General features: G+C 43.9%; 1 protein-coding gene across 1 annotated transcript in view; it reads right to left on the bottom strand.

Annotated features, from left to right (window-relative positions):
• The window catches only part of AGMAT (agmatinase (putative)), a 219545-nt gene extending 199576 nt beyond the window's left edge, over nt 1-19969 (bottom strand). Inside the window, exon 1 of the mRNA XM_086922181.1 lies at nt 19822-19969. Coding sequence (XP_086778307.1) covers nt 19822-19898 — 77 coding nt within the window. The 5' untranslated portion in view covers nt 19899-19969. The remainder of the gene's footprint in view (nt 1-19821) is intronic.
• Nucleotides 19970-20230: the final 261 nt, after the last annotated feature.

The raw sequence follows: 20230 nt of genomic DNA on the forward strand, positions 1-20230 counted from the left end.
TTATTTTGTAATTAATTATTAATTGGCAATTAATTATTTTAATTGATAAATTAATTATTTAATTGGTAATTAAAGATAATTTAAATTAAATGTTATGTTTTAGTACCGGAGTGGGTTGTGGGTTTATAGGGAAATAGGGTGGGCAGTAATTTAATTGTAATTAATAAAATATTTTTTATGTATAATTTATTTTGTAATTAATTATTAATTGGCAAATAATTATTTTAATTGATAAATTAATTATTTAATTGGTAATTAATGTTAATTTTAATTAAATGGTATGTTTTAGTACCTGAGCGTGTTGTGGGTTTATAGGGGTATTGGGTGGAAAGTAATTTTATAGTAAATATTTAATTATTTATACATTTTTAGTTATGGATAATTAATGTATTAAATAATTATTAATTGGTAATTAATGATTTTAATAGATAATTATTTTTCAAATAGTCAATTAATATTTATAATTTGTAAATATTTTTTAATAACTAGAAAAATTAATTAATCAATTGTTAAACATTTTTTTTTAAAAATTATTAATTTGTATAATGTATTTTAATTTTTAATATTGTTTTAAATTTAAATAATATTTTATTGTTATGATAAATAATGTATTCTTTAATATTTATTATTTGGTGAGTAATATTTAATAATTATTATTTATTGGTGTTTGTTGTTAATTTATTGTCAATTAATTATTCAAATGTAATTGGTTTTAATAATTATTAATTGTTTTTTATTGATGTTGATGTATTTGAAAAATTAATTATACATTATTTCAAATATAAACATCATTTAGAATGTTAAAATAAAAATCTATGTTATTAAGCGCTTTCCCTACTGTTGCACCCTTTGGAGTTGGAATAGTAATTTTTCCCCCTACGCTATCCAAAGCTTTCCCTACTGTTGCACCCTTTGGAGATGGAATAGTAATTTTTCCCCCTACGTTATCCAAAGCTTTCCCTACTGTTGCACTCTCTGGAGTGGGAATAGTAATTTTACCCCCTACACTATCCAACATAGTCCCTACTGTTGCACTCATTGGAGTGGGAATAGTCATTTTTACCTACCTGCTATCCAACGCTTTCCCTACTGTTGCACCCACTGGAGTGGGAATAGTAATTTTTACCCACCCGCTATCCAATGCTTTCCCTACTGTTGCACTCACTGGAGTGGGAATAGTAATTTTTACCCACCGGCTATCCAACGCTTTCCCTACTTTTGCACTCTCTATGGAGTGGGAATGGTAATTTTACCCCCTAAACTATCCAACACTTTTCCTACTGTTGCACCCACTGGAGTGGGAATAGTAATTTATACCCGTACGCTATCCAACGCTTTCCCTACTGTTGCACTCACTGGAGTGGGAATAGTAATTTTTACTCGTATGCTATCCAACGCTTTCCCTACTGTTGCACTCACTGGAGTGGGAATAGTAATTTTTACCCAGCTGCTATCCAACGCTTTCCCTACTTTGCACTCTCTGGAGTGGGAATAGTAATTTTACTCCCTACACTATCCAACGCTTTCCCTACTGTTGCACCCTTTTGAGTTGGAATAGTAATTTTTACCCTTACGCTATCCAACACTTTCCCTACTGTTGCACTCACCACTGGAGTTGGAATAGTAATTTATACTCTTACGCTATCCAACGCTTTCCCTACTGTTGCACTCACTGGAGTGGGAATAGTAATTTTTACCCAGCTGCTATCCAACGCTTTCCCTACTGTTGCATTCTCTGGAGTGGGAATAGTTATTTTTACCCACCCGCTATCCAATGTTTTCTCCACTGTTGCACTCTCTGGAGTGTGAATAGTAATTTTTCTCCCTACACTATCCAATGCTTTCCCTACTGTTGCACCCTTTGGAGTTGGAATAGTAATTTTTACCCTTACGCTATCCAACGCTTTCCCTAATGTTACACTCATTGGAGTGGGAATAGTCATTTTTACCTACCCGCTATCCAACGCTTTCCCTACTGTTGCACCCACTGGAGTGGGAATAGTAATTTTTACCCGTACGCTATCCAACGCTTTCCCTACTGTTGCACTCACTGGAGTGGGAATAGTAATTTTTACCCACTCGCTATCCAACGCTTTCCCTACCGTTGAACTCTCTGGAGTGGGAATAGTAATTTTACCCCCTACTAAGCATGGGCGGAAAATCCATTCCGCTTGCGGATTTCGCGGATTTTCGGTAAATTCGCAATCCGCGAGATTCGCAAATTTCCAGCAAAATCCGCGAACGGAACGGATTGGGTCAAAAGTTCAAGCTGACTTTTGTAACTCTTTTAGAATGGCGCCGGCAAGCTGCCAGAGCCATTCTAAAATAGTTACAAAAGTCAGCTTCAACAGGAAGCTCTAATAGATAAAGTAAAGCAGGTGCTGCTCAAATTCAGTTACACAATCATTAATCCCCCCAAACTTGGGGTGATTAATGATTGTGTAACTTAATTTGACCTTCAACTGGAGCACCTGCTTTACTTTGTCTATAGTGCTTCCTGTTGAAGCTATTTCTAGCTATTTTAGAATGGCGCTGGCAGCTTGCCGGCGCCATTCTAAGTGGGGCTGAGGGCAGAAGGGCACAAAAGTGGGACAGAAGGCAGAAGGGGACAAAAAATGATTGGGGCAGAGGGCAGAAGGGCACTGAAACGAGTGGTACAGAGGGCAGATGGGCATAAAAAACGAGAGGGTGGCAGTGATTAAGCAGGCAAAAAAAAACGCAAAATTGCAAAGCGCCTCGCGAACTCCAGCGAACACGCAAAGCGCCTCGCGAACACGCAAAAATAAAAAAATCCGCAAATTCGTGGGAATTCGTGAATTTTGCGGATTGCCAATTCGCAAATTCACGAATTGCCAATTCGCAAAATTCGCCCATGCTTACCCCCTACACTATCCAACGCTTTCCCTACTGTTGCACCCTTTGGAGTTGGAATAGTAATTTTTACCCTTACGCTATCCAATGCTTTCCCTAATGTTGCACTCATTGGAGTGGGAATAGTAATTTTTACCTATCCACTAATCAACAATTTCCCTACTGTTGCACCCTATGGAGTTTGAATAGTAATTTTTAGCCTTACACTATCCAATATAATTTATATTTATTTATGTATTTTATAATATTTTTATTATGTTACATAATGTTGTGTTTAATTAATTTTTTTAATATTGAAAGTATATTTCATTGTTTTTATGTATTAAATATAAATATTTATTATTATTTATGCTATTGTTTTATGAGTGTTGATGTATTTGTAATTTATAGTATTTGTTAATAATTTTAAATTAATTAAAAAAATAATAAATATTATAATTAATTAAATATATATTACATATTGTATATTTAATTTTAATTACATGTTTATCATTAAATATGTATTATTTATTCATTTTAAACATTCTAAAATATTTTGACATAAATTAAAATTATATAAAAGTATTATTTACTTTATATTTCTTTTTTTAATTTAAAAAATGATATTTTTAATTACGATATTTTTAACATCGATATTTTAGTTTCGATATTTTTGTACTTACCATGTTGTAGATAGGGTGTCGATATACTTGCCTTCGATATTCCAGCGTCAACATTTTGGCTGTCGATATCCTGTCTCTCGATATTCCGTCAGAGATCCAGCAATACCCAGGTTAGATGATGTACGCTTTGCTTGTACTCCTATCCCCTGTGAGGATTAGCAGCCAGCAGAGTGTGCCCAACCGTAAGTAACTGTCCTGCCTGATATTTCAATAAAAAAGCAGCAAGCGGTGTGATGGCCAGCAGCCGCTAAGGCAGGTCCGCCCGGGGCTCAGCAGCAGGGCGCGTAATCCAGACGGAGAAAGATAAAGATATACAAGCTATGCATTGCCGCTACTTAACAATTACTGACAACGGTCTCTGACCTGAATTTATCGGTGGTGCGGGTAGAATGCAAGCCAAGTGGAAACCCCGAACAAAGCACTGAATGTTCCCGAGCAGCTTCCAAGGCGTTGGCTAAAAGAAAAGTAATAAGATAATTTGCTTCCCTGTTGCTGGTGGCGGTAGTGGGGGAGTAAAGCGTTTCATGTCGGTAGCCTGCATGCCTTAACTTAAAACATGAAGATTGATGTCAAGTATCACAAGTAGACAGCATGGGAATGGATACGTATTTTCATGGAAGCAAAGAACTATAGAATGATGTTGGTTAAGGTTAAGTTTAAAAGGTTAGGTAAACTTTTAAGCCAGACCCAAGCATCCAAGTAGGTTAATAATGGTTATTGTCAGTGTCATTCACATACTTACCAGCCCACACCAAAACCATTGGTTGCTTCTTACAAGTCAAAGGGACCAGAAGGGGCTACACCAAACAGGCAAGGTGTAGGTTTCTCCCTATCACTGCTTGACTAACCTGAACTATGCAACAGCACTAATGTAGGCTTAGTGTTAGGTAGAGAAGGGACACTCCCCCTCCCAATGAATGCCTCAGACCAGTTAGGGTCAAAATGAGGAGGGGGTAGGAATCTCATATTTTTTGGCATATCATTGCAGTGCTGTGAGGAGGCAAATTTGAATAACTCAGCCTCAATAAAAAAAACACAAGCATTGGAATAATCAATAAGTCTAGCTTTTGGGACCTTGTAAGTGTTTAGCCATGCAGCACATTATCCTGGGTGCTGTGCCGCTAGGGATTCCAGAGCTATACAAATCTTATTTTGCAAGGTCGAATAGAAGTAACACACCACTGAACAACATTTTATTTACCGATTCTAGCAATTTATTAAAAGAGAAATGTGTAGTAAGACCTCTAGCGATTCTTCTTCTTGATGAAGCCTTTCATTCATCCAAGGTAAAAGAAGGGTGTACCGGGCACAAATCATTCAAGGTCAACCAAAAATAAATAAATCCAAGCAATGAATTTGGGGGCAGCTGCTCCACCCTAGGCGGTCCCTAGACAGTAGCTAGGGGAATGTAAACAGGATGGGCAGGCAGACATTAGACAGCAATGTGCACCTGTTTACAGTGCACTTGCATCACATGGGTGTGTGTCGGGGGTGCACTGTCAAAGGGTTGGGGATCAGGGTCAGACTGGCCGAAGCGGGCACCGGGAGTTTCCCCATTGGGCCACCAGGGTGGGGTCTGTTTTGGGCCCCTGGGGGGCCATTTTTGTTACCGGCGGCTGGCAATATCAGCCCCCTGTAACAAAATTGTCCGAAACAGGCCCTTGCAAACAGATTGGCCCCAACCCCCCTTTCCCACAGAGGGGGCCGTCCGAGCAGTTTGCCAGGGCCAGTTTGGGTCCCCATTCCACCCCTGTTGGGGATACCCAGGAGATCTTTGTAGGAAGGTAGATCCTGACTATGGTTGCCCCCAACTTTTTGCCCTGTGTTTTAGCTGGTTTTTGACATAGTTGGCCTGGGACCCTGCCAATCAGGACCCCAGGCCTACTGCTCTCTCTGTAAAATGGATTCCATGTACCTTAGGTACATATCCAATTGGTACTGGGCCACCTTATAAGACCCTGTAACTCAGGGCATAGGTGTACCCAGGACCTACCAGGGGCTGCAGCATGTATTATGCCACCCCTGGCTGGCCATCTAAATCTGACACAACTGGCTGCACGACAGCTGGGGCAAGGTGGTGTAATCACCCTTTGCTGTAGATATAGTATACCTATATCTAACCCTAAAATGGACACCCGTATTCCTATCAGTCACTCCTATGGCAGGCCTTGACAATCCTGAAGGCATAGTGCTTGGAATCGTGTGAAATGGTGCTCTGGCATGAGCTGAGCCCGTTTGCAGCTTGCGGAACCAAGTCCTAATAGCTGTTCCATGATAACGCGTACCATATACTCTTAAGTGCATTATAATCCTCGCGGTTATATGCTAACTCTGGTATCTCTTTATCAAAACATGTCGAGTAAGGTGTCATACGAATTGGAATACTAACCCCTCGCCAATTCTGGCGACGGGGTTAGCATTCCACCCTTCTAGAGGGACATGACATGTATGTAACTGTGAACCCCGGTTAAAGTTAACTCAAGCCTCAGCATCACAAAATGGATGCTGCCACCACAGACACAAGTCTGACCTCCTGCTGCTGGGAGTCCTTCCAGCGAGGGAGGCTTGGACAAAGGGTTTCCTGTCAGGGGCGGTGCTAGCACCATCCCAGACAGGGTTTTGTGTATCCTGGGTAGGCAGGGCTTTAGAGGAAGGTGACTGCAAGTGGCACCCCGGTGCTCACTATGCATAGGCTGCTAGAACCAGTTCCAGGGGCACACCAGCCCCTGACCTGGGGAAAGTCTGGCATGGGAGAGGGGTGTAACCACCCCCCTTCCTGGTCCCACCCATGGGCAGGACCTAGTCGCGTGCCAGCCCCTTTTCCTAGTATAAAGATAGGAGTGGGCCCCCTTCCAAATTAGATCATCTTTGAATCCTGAAACTACTTTCTACAAAAGGAACTCTCGACTTCTTCTCAAGATTTCTCCCTTGTGGCTAAGGAGTAGTCACCCTGCATCCGCAGGCACCATCCAAGCATCGCGGTCTGCTGTAAGACTGCCCAGCTCGACGAGAACCGGCTTCCCTGGCACCACTGACCTCAACCTGCATCATCAGCCCAGCTGAGATTCGTGGGTGTGACGAGACCTCGAGGGACCGGCCATCTTCAGGACTGCACGACGCTTGCCCAGCACGACCGCCGAGGGATCCTCGAGTGAGTGCTTTGGGGTCTGAGAAGCCCCAACCCTAAGCAGCTCCAGCACCGAAGTCCAGCCCACCAGCATCCACCAGATCTGCGTGGGGCCCTTCTGCTCTTTGCTGCTCACCGCGTTGTCTGTCTACTAGCCCGCTGGCTTGTGGCCTTCCTGACGACGAACGACGACATCAACACCACCGGTCTGGTTGCTCCAGACTGGCCCTTGCTCCCCTCCAAAAGAGGAGCACCCCGGACCCTCCTGGTCCACTCCAGGCGCCATTTTGAGTCCACCGCGTGGGCTTGCATTTGCCAAGACTTGTTGCCCCAATCCTGGGTCCAGCGACGTCGACAGCAGACACCATCGTGGGACAGCTCGCACCTCCATCTTGGTCGCCGACAACGCCTCCTGGTCCGTGAGACTGCAGAGCCCAGCGTCGCCCACTCACCTGGTCGAGGTGACTCCATCCGGTGCCATCCTGGTGCCCATCTGATCACTGGCTAGTGATTCAGGACTTGGTCCCCTCTGCTTACAGGTGTCCTCCATCTTCGATCCAGGCTTGGATCCATCCTAATCTCTTCACTGGTCACCTGCCAGCAACTTCTTCTTTCAGGCTCCATAGACTGCAACAAGGATTCCCGACGTCTTTTCAGACCTATGCAGCCGCAGCCCCTGGGCTAGGTAAACTCAGCATTTTGGTGCTCCAGCATAGCTTTGCTATCCAAGGGTCCAGATCCTTTTTCGTTTCAGCTCTACCTAGTCGGATTCGTCCGATAACACTAACTTTGTAATTCCTAGGAACCATAGACTTTGTTCCGCATCCCGCGTGAGAGTGCACACTCTGCACCCGATCTCCCTAGGCCTCCTGCTAGTAATCTGAAGGTTCAGTAGTCAAGTCCTAGCGATCCCAAAGCCTATTAGAGTAGTACTTACCTGCTAGTAGTTTTGCATTCCACTTTTAGAGTATATGGTTTTTCGTGCCCCTCGGGCATTTGTGTAAATTGTGCAACTTTGCGTATTTTCCTAAGAGCTTTGTATTGTGCTTAGCACCCTGTCCTCATAAAGAGTCCAGGGTTGTTGTGTTCTAAATAAATATCCTTTTATTTTCATAACAACTTGTGTGGTGTCCTTTCACTTGGTGTTCAAGGGGTATATGTGATGGTATAACAGCTGGCTTAACACGCCCTCTAGAGTTTAGCCTAAAGACTGCTCTTGTCCATGCTACTAGGATAGCTGGTCTACGGTTGACTTACAACCAATCATCAATAAGGGTTGTTTGGACTGATACAAAGTGCTCACTAGAATAGTGAACATTATATATCAGGCCAACTTCTCACAATCTTGGTACTGTATGAGGAGGGACATATTAAAGCAAAGGCTTGCAGTAAACAAGGAGATGTAATCCAAAGAAAGGTACGGCCCAGAGCAAAGGTGGGGAGCATTTTAGTGGCAGAGCACACTTAGGAGGGGCATACAGCTAATGTGCACCTTATACAGTGAGTGGTAATGTGTAGGGACAGAGTACTGGGAGGTGCACTGGTGACGGAAACATAGGGTAGAATAATGTCCTGGGACAATAAGGAGGTAAAGGCATGGGGGGAGTACAGTACACAGTGAGGAGAAACAATAAACTGGGAGAGACGCATGACAGCGAAGAGGCACTGCTTAGGGTAGAGACATGCAGATTGAATAGGTATAGGGAGGGATAAGGGAGATGAGTGCATAGGCTGGGGGCAGTGAGTAGCAAAGGCGGTTAAGTGGAGCAGGAAATATAATGGTCTGAAAGTAAGGGTAGCGGAAGAGAAAGGGGATTCTGTGCTGGGGAAGTGGATGTGTGGTGCATGAGGAAGAGGATGTGAGGAACATGAGGATGTGCATTCGTGGTCCACTCACATACACTGTTAGGAGCACTTATGAGATGCAGTAAAGCACTCAATCTCCTAACATTATTTACAATGCTGAACTCCAACTGAGCTTAATAACACAGCCCACAACAACTGTTGATGGAATGTGAAGGAGGTAATTGGACGCAGAAAATATAAAGTAAAATGACTGTCACTCTGTTCCCGTGCGATTGGCTGTGTACTCATCCATGGTGTCCACCCGGGTGGAGGCAGGTAGTTCCCAGGGTACAGAGAGAGCAGCAGAGAATAGCAGCGGCTGGGGGAGGAGGCGGCAATGTGATTACACCAGGCTCTGCTGCTATGGAACATTAAACCACAGGCCGTCACTAGAGGTTCCCGGATAGGAATATACAGTGCTGGGTGCACTATGGTGCACTACCAAATGCCGTCATTAGAGGTTCCTGGATAGGAATTTACAGTGTTGGGCGAACTATGGTGTACTACCACAGGCCATCCCTAGAGCCTGGAGAGGAATATACACCGCTGGGTGAACTATGGTGCACTACCAAAGGCCATCACTAAAGGTTCCCGGATAGGAATATGCAGCCCCGGGTGCACTATGTTGCATTACCACAGACCGTTTCTATACATATATAGGTATTAATTATTCCCTTGGGCTTGCCACAACTAAGTGACTTCCGGGCTGTGCAGAAGAAAGCGCAGTAGGGAGGGAACACTTCATAGAAATACAATGGTGGCAAAAAAGCTGAACTTAAGACTATATAAAACTTTATAAATAAATAAATAACATTGGAAATCTAAACCAATACCATGTGAGGAACACTGCCTCACCTTGCCTGTATTACCCCCTTGGCATCTTGGCAGAGCAGTCAGGCTTATCCCAGAGGCAATCTGTAAAGCGTTTGCATAACACAAACACACCAGTGACACACTAGGCACACCAAAAAAGGAGATTCCACACAAGGTCATATCACAATATCCCTTATATCATATATAAAACACCTTAGACCATAACCATATAAATCACTTCGCCAACCAGGTGATTGTCATGACATCACTTAAATCATAAATCACTTTGCCATAACGCAATGGTCATAACAGCATAAGTAGTGCAATAGGGTAAATACTCATAGATTGTACATGTCACAAAAACACCATTACTGTACATATAATGAACACTCTGAAATAATAATATTTACTATCCTGTCCCTGTTAGGTAAAAACAACAGACCAAAATCTTTTAGACATGAGTATGAAGCAGTTTGGTTACCCCTAGAAAAACACATGAATCACCATATTCACATTAGTACCTACACTCTCATTCTAAGGCTATAGGGTACAGTGCTCTTGAGCCTGTATTAGATAATATGCAGTAAATTGGATTCCCAACGAAGGGTACAGGCACTCCTTCACTCCTACTACACAGTATATAGCAGTTTATAAATCCAACAAGGGACCTTCCTTGAGGGTTTTGATCCTGCCCACTACCACCACGGCAGCCAGGTGCCCCCACCAGGTATGCACCAACACATTGAGGGAGGACGAACAATGGTGAATCCTGCTGGAAGACCTCGTCGGGTCCCTGTGTTTGATATACTACAAGGACCGCTGCAGCCACCATGAGGAGCTGCTGCCAAAAACAATGCAGCTTGCTATGGCACTTGGCTAGCGTTGCAGAGTGTCCTGGACCCTCCAGGGTCTTCTGGACCACTGTTTACTAAATCTTTGTAAGTGGACCGTCCACAAATGTGCGACAGCTCTAGGGATACAGCTGCCTCACAGAATCTGTCAGTTGCCCACTGACCTGTACGACTTTATCGAGCAGGTCGGCTCTGTCAACTCCACAATGTCAGTGGAGTTCCTGGCCCTGTGTTCTGTGTGTGCCTGAGGCAGGCAATGGGGCATACAGGCTGCAATTTTGAGTGGGGAGACCTCACTGGATCTCCCCCGTGTGCCAGAGTACAATGGCAGCAAGCCGCGACCCTGCGGTGCAGCTGCAAGAGGCCTCTGGCAAGAAGTGCTGCGACACATAGCTGCGAGGGGCACAGTGCTACAACTCAGCCCGTAATCTCAGTCACCCACAGGAAGTCAGCAATCAGCTGAGAGGAGCACAGTGCTCTTTCTCAGCTTACAGATCGGGGACCCATTTTTTCGGTTAGGGTACAGCGCTCCCCAAGCATTAACTGGCAGATGCGGGGAAACCAGCGCCCGCCCTCGAGGCACGTGCAGTATGAAGCACTTCACACATGCTTCTGTAGTTGCAGGTTTCAGCAGCTGAAGCACTCAACATGCGCTAGTGAGAGACGACGGGCTCACCATGCGCTCTTCCCAGGCAAAGGAGGGAGGCACAAGCTCTAGGGAACAAACAGGAGCAGTCACATCACTCACCTCACACTGAGTTCCTGTGAGAGAACTGAGGGCACCCAAAGCAGGAGGGCAGGCAGTAGTCCATTACACAGGGTCCTTTTGGGTAGGTGAGCGCACTAAGCCATGTTCCATGGTGGTTCCTCCTGGCAGCATAACAGCTTCTCCTGGCAAAGTGCAGTTTGTAAAGCCAGCAGCGTCTAGTTACAAGTCCCACGCAATGTCTAAAATCATGGGGTCACAGCCCCTGTGCTTATACCCATAAAGTCTTTGTTCTGGGGCACTTTAATCAACTTTAGAAGCGTACAGAACCCCCATTTAATCCCAGCCCTGTCTTCAGACACACTACAGAGGGGCGGAGACAGCATTTTGAAAGGCAGGCACAGACCTAGTCAGGTGCAGGTGGCAACTCCTCCCACCACTCTAAATGCAGACCAGGCCTATTAAGCCCAACTATCAGGCAATCAGGAAAGGCAGGACACACCTCAACACCCCTTGCGACTGACTACAGTGAATGCACATCCCCAGCGACTGTCACTCAATAACCAGACCGTGAATACACAACCTAGAACGGCACAAAGAGTCATAAGCACACGGAAATATCCACTTCTAAAAGTGGCAGTTCTAAAATAGTAATAATAAATTCGCTTTCACCAATAAGCAGGATTTATCACTACTATTTCAAACATACCATACATGGCCATGCTACCCCTTTCGTATCAGAAACTACTAATGAAATATATATCAGGGAATTCCCAAGGCAAAGCTCTGACAGGGGCAGCCTCACAGCATTCAGAACCCTCATAGGCTGTTCTGTCACTAACAGAAAATGCCACACAACAAGGGCACATGTCCTTCCGTTTACCTACACTGCACCCTGCCCATAGGGCAACCTTGGGTCTACTGTATGGGTGACCTATATGTAGTAAAAGGTGAGTTTCAGATGTGGCAAACACTTTAAATGTCACATCACTATGGCAGTTAACTGAGCACGCAGGCCCTGCAGTGGCAAAGACCTGAGACAGGTTTGAAAGGCTACTTCGTGGGTGGTGCAAGCGTCACTGTAGGCCCACTAGTAACATTTAATTTCCAGCCCTGGGTATATGAGATACCACTGTACAAGAGACTTACAAGTAAATTAAAAATGCCAAACAGGTGAAGACCAATATTACCAAGTTTACAAGAGAGAGCACATGCACATTAGCACCGATCAGCAGTAGAAAAGTGCCAAGAGTCATAAACCCAACAAAAACAGGTCAGAAAAAAAATAGGAGGAAGGCAAAAGGTTTTTGGATAACCTTACAGAAAGGGTCAGTTCCAACAGGTGGCCATATGTAAAATCAGAACCCTGCCCAGAATTTCTGTGCACTAAAGTAATGCATTGTGCACAACCTTTAAAAGTAATTGCCCATCAAGCTTCAGTCTGTGGGAGGCTTTGTAGAAGGAAAGCTAGAATTTAATTTATAGGGTTCACGCAACTTCATTAAAATGAATATGTCAGGGGGTGCTGTAAAAAAAATGTGAAAACAGCAATATTATTAATATTTACACACAAGAGAATATGCTAACTAAATAGGGTGGAAAGATGCACAGCTAGCCATGTCCTCCATTTTGCCACTCACCGACTGACGCCCCTCTCCTATTACCCGTTGCTTTGCCATGCCCTCAGAATTGGTTTCCTCTCATAACCAGGAACAGTAGGGCAGCACTCTGTGCTTGTGTGGAGTCAGGGCCATAACAACTGATGGCTAGAGACTTAGAAGAAGGCAAAACAGCAGCTGAAGCAGAGGACAGACTATTGAGAAGAAGTCAGTTTACACTGAAATATCCTGCATTCATTCAGTGAAGTAAAAACACCCATTGGCAGGGAATAGTATAAAAGCACTTCCAGGGTATTAGTATTGGGGCATAAAAAAAATTTGTCGGCAAGAAACTTTGGTGCACGAGAAGGAGGAGCGGAGACCAGCGAAACCGGAGATGGAGTGCATAAAGTGATGAGGGACCCAAGTTCAAAAATCGTGTGCTGCGCTGGAGGTGGGAGGGGCGAATGCTGCATTAAAATGCAAGCAGCTATGGGTGCCGAAGCTGCACACAGGCAAACAGTGCAAACAGTAACATGATCAGGAAACAAATTAAAAAATAGTCCCCCAAACGTCCAAACTGCAAATATACAGTACTGTGTGCCTGCTCTGTGGGAGTAAACGAATGGCCAAAAGGAGGGACAAAGAGGAAAGATTGACCAGTAGCAAGCAAGGATTTATAAAGGACAGTGAAACAAACATATGAAAAGCAGGGGGTGGTTTTAAACCCACAAGAGAAGTATATAATAAAATATATACAACAGGTCTCAAGCTCGACCTAAAAAAGCTTTGTCAGTTATTCTGGCAGGAGAGTAGCCTCTCCTCTCCTGCTCTGTGTCAACAATAGGCTTACAGCCTGCCTGAGGGTTCTGATGAGGGGTACAGTTTAACATTCTACCTATCCAACTCACAGCAGTGGAATTGTTTTGGGGCGACAGCAGGAAACCCAGCAAGTCTATTACTTTCTATTTTATGGTCAGGCTTGACAGCGCACAATTAAGTGAGGAACACTAGAAAGGGGCTTTGGCTACGCCCACTTGTTGGGACACAGGATTATATGTTTTGAAGTTGATTTGAAAGAGGCGCTTTCACAGAAAGTTGTGTGCTTCCACAGAAAAAAGGGATTTCCTTCCACACAGCTTTGATCATTTTGTTTATTTATCCAGTTGCCTGAGATTGAACTTTTATGGGCATGCACATATCATTGTAAAGCTATTAAAGTTTCTTAGATAGCTAGACAAATTATGGTGTTTTTTTCAGTCAGCAGCACAGATGGGATTTGGGCTGTCATTCCCCCTCTATCATTGTCATGTTTATCGATAGATTATAGTCTGGAAGAAAGCTGCTTCTATCCAGATTCAACACTCAAGCATGAGGTGGCGAGGAAGGAGCACACTACAAATCCTGAACCAGACAATAACAATGCTTTCATGATTGCACCATCTACATACTATATTTAAAAGATCTTTGCACCGATGCAAAAGACACTTCAATGTGCTTTACCTCCACAAAAGTTGCACAAACACTTAAGGGCTAAAATTACAGTAACCACATTGCAGACAATGTCTTTGCAGCACAGCCACACACAAACATGATCCATTCCTAGCCCTCCCACCAGCCATATAACTCTCAAATTGATTCATATCAGATGTGAGAAATTAATTTTGTTCTTCCCTTTTATGTTTGGGTTTTGATGGCGCAGGTGCTAATGTACCTCTTGCTAACAATGTTTCCAGAGTGGACTTTTAGACCATCCATTTAAGCCATTGACTTTCTTCAACCAACCTCTTTCAGCTGTTGGTTTGAGACTTTATAAATCATAGCCTGGCTTTGTCCAATGGGGTATCCATAACTCTCGTCCTATTGGTTGTTTGGGAATACCCTTCCGACTACCCTCCAGTGCTGGCACTGAACTGTATGAGGGACTTCTTTATAACTAGTGTCCTTCCCCGCTGGCTCCGTCCTGTGTGCCTTTCTCTAATGCACCAAGCAAGGCTGCATCTGTTAGCACTTCAAACCAGAACTGAGGGCCTATTTTACCTAACGGGCCAAAAGTACAGATGTGATAGCTTGAGCCAAAATGGTTGACGTCCGTGAGCGCGCACGCTTGTCAGTCAATTTTTCAACTCGAAATCCTCACGAGTGACCAAAGTCACTCCACATTCGTTCAGGCTGTTTTCACCAGCAACCCGGATGCTCAAAATTAAATACATGATTTTTGTATATTAAAAGAAGCAACATATACTGATTTTGCAAGGGCAGTTTACTCTAATAAATAGATGACTTTGCTTTTAATAGTTAATTCCGGACATCGCTATTTGCTCAAATCTGAAAGTCGCAAACGCTGTATAACGTCACCGTTGCTGCCTGCTGTCCTGCCTGTCACGCTGGAATTTTGCAATCGTGCTCCAAGGTTACCAGAACACAGCACAAAGAGCGTAATGGGCAGAGACTAAAAACTCTCCCTGCACTTCCTGTAAAGGGAGGAAGGAGAGAGGTCTGCTAGTTGGATATGTGATTTCATTGCGTAAGAAGACACCCGCAAGACCTTTGATCCCCAGGAGATCTGAATCCAGGATTACATACACTATTTCGAAATTTCACTCTGATGCCAACAGCAGACAGAGCGGCTGTTTCCTCTCCACGACTACCCACGGCAGAGACTGCATAGAAATACAGTGCTGTGATTCCCCCGTTTCCTTTATTTTATTTGAATTTAATGCATTTTTATATAGCGCAGACTTTACCCAAAGGTGTCAGAGCGCTTCACAATAGAACCAAGTTCCCTACACGAGGAGAGTGTTACAAAATGTACATGTTACAGAAACAAACGAGAAGCAAGAAGAGGTAAAATAAAGCAATAGATGGAAGTCACTCAAAAATACACAACGCAAAAACACACTAGGATGACGATTGTCCAGCAATAGATTACAAATTTACAATAAAGAAAGAACTTACACGAGGGACTTGAAGAGGGGTGTATTAGTTCTGGAAGTGTCTTTGGAGGAGAAGAGATTTGAGGTCAGTTTTGAAGGTCCGAGTAGAGGTGGTGGTACGGAGTAATGGAGGAAGTGAGTTCCAGATTCTCACCACATTGCCAGAGAAGGATTGAGCATCGATCTTTCCCTATTGAAGGTGGGGGGCTCAAGCAGTAACTTTTGAACATTACGAGAGGGTCTAGAGTCTCCAGCAATTTTCAGTTTATTCGCCAGATATTGAGGGGAGGAAGTGTGCAAGGCTTTGTGGGTTATACATGCAGTTTTGTAGATTGCTCTTGCCTCGATGGGAAGCCATCGAAGAGAGGACAAAATGGGTGTGATGTGGTCACTTTGTTTGGCCCCAAATATAAAGCGACCAGCTGAATGGAGAACGGATTTAAGAGGGGAAAGGTGTGATTTGGGGAGGCCAGCAAGAAGAGAATTGCAATAGTCCAATCTAGAGAGAACCAGAGATTGGACCAGGTGGCATATTACCAAGGGCCATTATACCCCGCTTTAGCGGGAATTTTTCCCGCTACAGCGGCGATAATTTGAACGCCCAATTACCAAGCTGTTGCTAACACCAGTTAGCGACAGCTAGTAGGAGATAGCGATCATCTTGGGGCCCGATTTGCATGTCAGCGATAATTATCGCTAATGACATGCAAAGTGGGCGTGCCAAGATGTTAGCGACTGGAAACAGTCGCTAATATCGCTATCTCCTATTACCTGCAATGGCTTACTTTTGGAAATATTCGCGCTAAGCACGAATATCTTCAAAAGCTAACGCCTGCCCTGACCAGTTCTCAGCCATGTTATCCAATGAGAGGTGGATAACATGGCTAAGAGCATTGTCACGGTAATGCCTGAATATCGCTGTATTGACAGCGATATTCACGCATTTCGCCCATTTTTTATCACTTCTGAGATAAACCTTGATAATAGCAAGGTATCTCAGCGATAAAAACAGGTGAAGGGCGGTGATAGGAATATTCCCGCTAAGCCAACATAGCGATAATTATCGCTAGTTGTTGGTAATATGCTCCCAGGTTTTTTAGGTCTTTTTCCGGAAAGAAATGTTGAATCCCCCAGAGGAGGCACAGTTGGTATTGTGCATTCTTTGCAAGGGAGTTGATGTCGGAGAGTAGATTGAGCCTTTTGTCAAGTATGACACTAGGATTTTGTGCTGTCGACAACTATAGCTTTATTGTTGAGTAACTTCAGCTGATCCCTCCAAGATTAAACAGGAGGAGGAGAGAAAGAGGTAAGGAGGAGGAATTCAGTTTTGGAGGGGTTCAGAATGACTTGATGAGCTGACATCGAGATTTGAATAGAGTTGATAGTACAGTTGAGGATTGAAATATCGTGTGTGGAGGACACCTTAAGGTAGATTTGAGTGTCATCAGCATAGAAATGGTAGAGGATTCCAGATTTACTTAGGAGATTTCTCAATGGTTCCAAATAGAGATTGAACAAAGTGGGTGCGAGAATAGAACCTTGTGGGACTCCTTGACCTACCGCCAATGGGGGCGAAAGACTGTTCGCTATCTTGATCATTTGGGATCTGTCCCAGAGGAATGAAGCAAACCATTTAAGCACTGTGCCTTCCAAACCCATTCTCTGTTGAAGAGTGTTAAGGAGAATGTTGTGATTAACAGTGTCAAAAGCTGCTGAAAGGTCCAGAAGAATCAGAAGACAAGACTTCCCTTGAGTATACAAAGTGCATTGTCGATCACTTGCAGCAGGGCTCTTTCGGTGCTGCAGTTTTGAATGAACCCAGACTGGAAATTGTCAAGAATATTATTATCTATAATATGTTTGGAAAGTTGTTTCACTACACATTTTTCTGTGATTTTCACAAGACAGGGGAGGTTGGTGATGGGGCGGTAGTTATTGAGGTCGTTTCCATCAGCTGAGGGTTTTTTTAAGGAGTGGAGTAACCTGTCCTGTTTTAAGGTCAACAGGGAGGGAGCCTTGACTGAGGAAGAGGTTAACCAGGCAGATCCAGTAGGACAGAGTATGGGTGTAGAAATAAATGGCAATGTCTCTAGGGATGGGGTCGTAGGAATGGTTAGAGGGTTTAGTGTCGAGGATGCTTTTGAGAAGGGCATCTTCAGAGATGAAGTCAAAGTTTTGCCAGATGACTAAGGATTTGCGCTCCTCCAGGGGGGTAGGGCGAATGACCTGATCCACCAATGATTTCACTTTTTCATCAAAGAATGGAGCAAATTCTGCTGCTTTCTCTGTAGAATCATCAGGCTTGATGGTTGGGGGAGAACAGTTTGGATTTTAGACGAAGTCAAATAGTTTTTTGGGTCTGTTTTTGGCCGAGTCGAGGAGGGTTCTGAAGTGTGATGCTTTTTCATGGAAGATGTTTTTGTGGTATTTTGATCTTGCAGAATGTAGAATAGAAAGATTAGTGGTGGACATAGATTGTCTCCAATGTTTCTCCAGGATTCTCAGGCTCTTCCTTTCTTCATAAAGGGATTTATTGAACCATGGTGCTGAAGGAGAAGGCCTTTTTGCTTTTGCTTTGAAGTGGAGCAAATTTATCAATTTCTTCTGCAAGGACTGCAAGGCATTGGGAGGTGAGAACGTTGATATCCAAGTTCGGGTCTAGCTTCGGAAGTGAAAGCATAGCAGAATCCCAAAGAGTGTCAAGGTCAATGTTTTTAGTGTTATGGAACCAGGTAGTGGTCCTTTTAGGTTGGCCAAAAGTTATAAAGTGTGAAATGTGAAGAGAGAAGGGGATGAGGAAGTGGTCAGACCAGTCTACCTGAATAGGGATAGAAATAGTAAGATGTCTGCTTTAGAAATAACAAGGTCAAGCATTGAGCCCTCAGAGTGTGTAGTTTCAATGCAGTGTTGGATGAGATCATTTGCTGAGAGAAAAGGGGCAAGCCTCTTGGCGGTGGAGTCTTCCAAAGAGACCCAGTGAAGATTTAAGTCTCCCAGGAAGATCTGTCTGTCACTTTGAGAGTATTGGCCGCAGAGGCGTAGCTAAAGCTTGTGGCGCCCGGGGCTATCCTTCAGATTGCCGCCCCCCAGGGGGGTTGCTGGGGAAAAAGAACAGTGAGCACCTGAAAGAGGTCCGAGAGACACGTAGTAGTGCCGCTAATAGTTACCTTGATTAATCAAGTTGCAGGCACATACATGGCATGGCCCAGGGCTAGACAGCCCCCATCCCCAAAATATGCAGCCTAGGGCGGACCGCCCCCACCTAGCTGCGCTGATGAAGAAAAAGCAGAAGGAAACCCAAAACTTACATCAGTTCTACCTACCCTGTTTGTGACATCTCACTCATAACATCACAGCTTGTGCAGGACCCTTGTCCCCTATCTGCCCCGTCCATGACCTAAGCAATGTCTGCAGACCGGTCCACCACACTGGGTTAATTAAATTTCATCAATTGTGGTTGGCCTATGCTTATTTACATTCTCCTTAGTCTACGTCTAGTATTTTATCCTAATCTTAAACCCATATAAATCTTGGTGAAATGGGTGGTATCATGTGTAAAGTATCCTGTTGAGGAGTTGAAAACATAGCTGGCCTGCTAAATAAGGCCTGAAAACCCCTTCACTTTTGTCCTTCTACAAGACCAGGCAGGTTCAGACAGAAGCTCAGTCAGGACAACCTGACATTAGGATAGAAAGCACTTAATGGTGAGGCAAGTGAGGTGAGGCAAGCGAAGGCTGGACGTTCTGGTACCTAACCTACGTACAGTTCAATTATTACACTAAATAGCTACTTTTAAAGTGTGTTGATGCATGGGCAACCGAAAATTACTTTGAGGCCCTTGTTTTTTTTTTACAGTTCTTTTTATATAATGTGAACTTGATATTAAGGTATTCGATCGCTTTAAACGACACCAGTTACATTACAGTAGGAACCAATCATTTTTGTTTTGTTTTCCGGTCCACACGAACAGCAAAGGTGTGGTTCATACTGGAATCCAAAGTTCACTTAAAGGTAATATCTGATGCTTCTTGCAAGTGTAAAAGAGGACCTAGTATTGTCTTCATAAATGTGTAGTTTCAAATATCCCCTTTAAAAGAGCATGTAAGGAAACAGACAAAAACGATGTTTGCATAGGCCATGATCTGCTGAAAGCATCTCATCACTATCAAAGCTCCAAAGTTTTTCAGGACCTGCCAGGCATGAGATTTTCATCTAATCCTTTGCAGTCATGTTTTTTTCCTAATGAATTATAAACAGAACTACAAAGCTTACATGCTAAGAATAAACGGTTGGAACTGGGAAATTTTAGAGTGCCAACATCCGCAGCTAATTATTATCTAAACATTAAGTGCAAAGGTGGCATGAGTCATGACACACATCCCCAGCACCTGTTCACCAACCATTTAACATACCTTTTAAACTCTTCGATTTGATGACAGCAGCAGACTCCCTTGTCCTGCCACACTGCTTTGAATGTGACTGGCCCCATGATCTCCTGAATACCGGGCTGCACATGTGGGCCGGGTGCTGTGGACTACAACGTGCCACTCAGACAGGCAGCGACTGTATTGGCAAAGAAAATCAAAGCCTACTAGTTTTCCGTCTGTCTGTCTCTGGCCAATAAGGGCACTGCACGTGTGGTCACAGTGGGGGGGAGGCCTTTCCGAGAAAATAACAGGTAGGGTGCCGGATCCATGAGGGGCTCTGCGGGCACGCACTGTGCTGGAATGAAATTAATTTGTTTTACAACAACCGAACATTGTGACACATGTCACGTGGAAGGCTCCCTATTTTTGGGGGGGATCTGAATTCACCAATCGG

The sequence above is a fragment of the Lissotriton vulgaris genome, chromosome 5 (genome assembly GCF_964263255.1).
Source record: "Lissotriton vulgaris chromosome 5, aLisVul1.2, whole genome shotgun sequence".
Lineage (NCBI taxonomy): Eukaryota > Metazoa > Chordata > Amphibia > Caudata > Salamandridae > Lissotriton > Lissotriton vulgaris.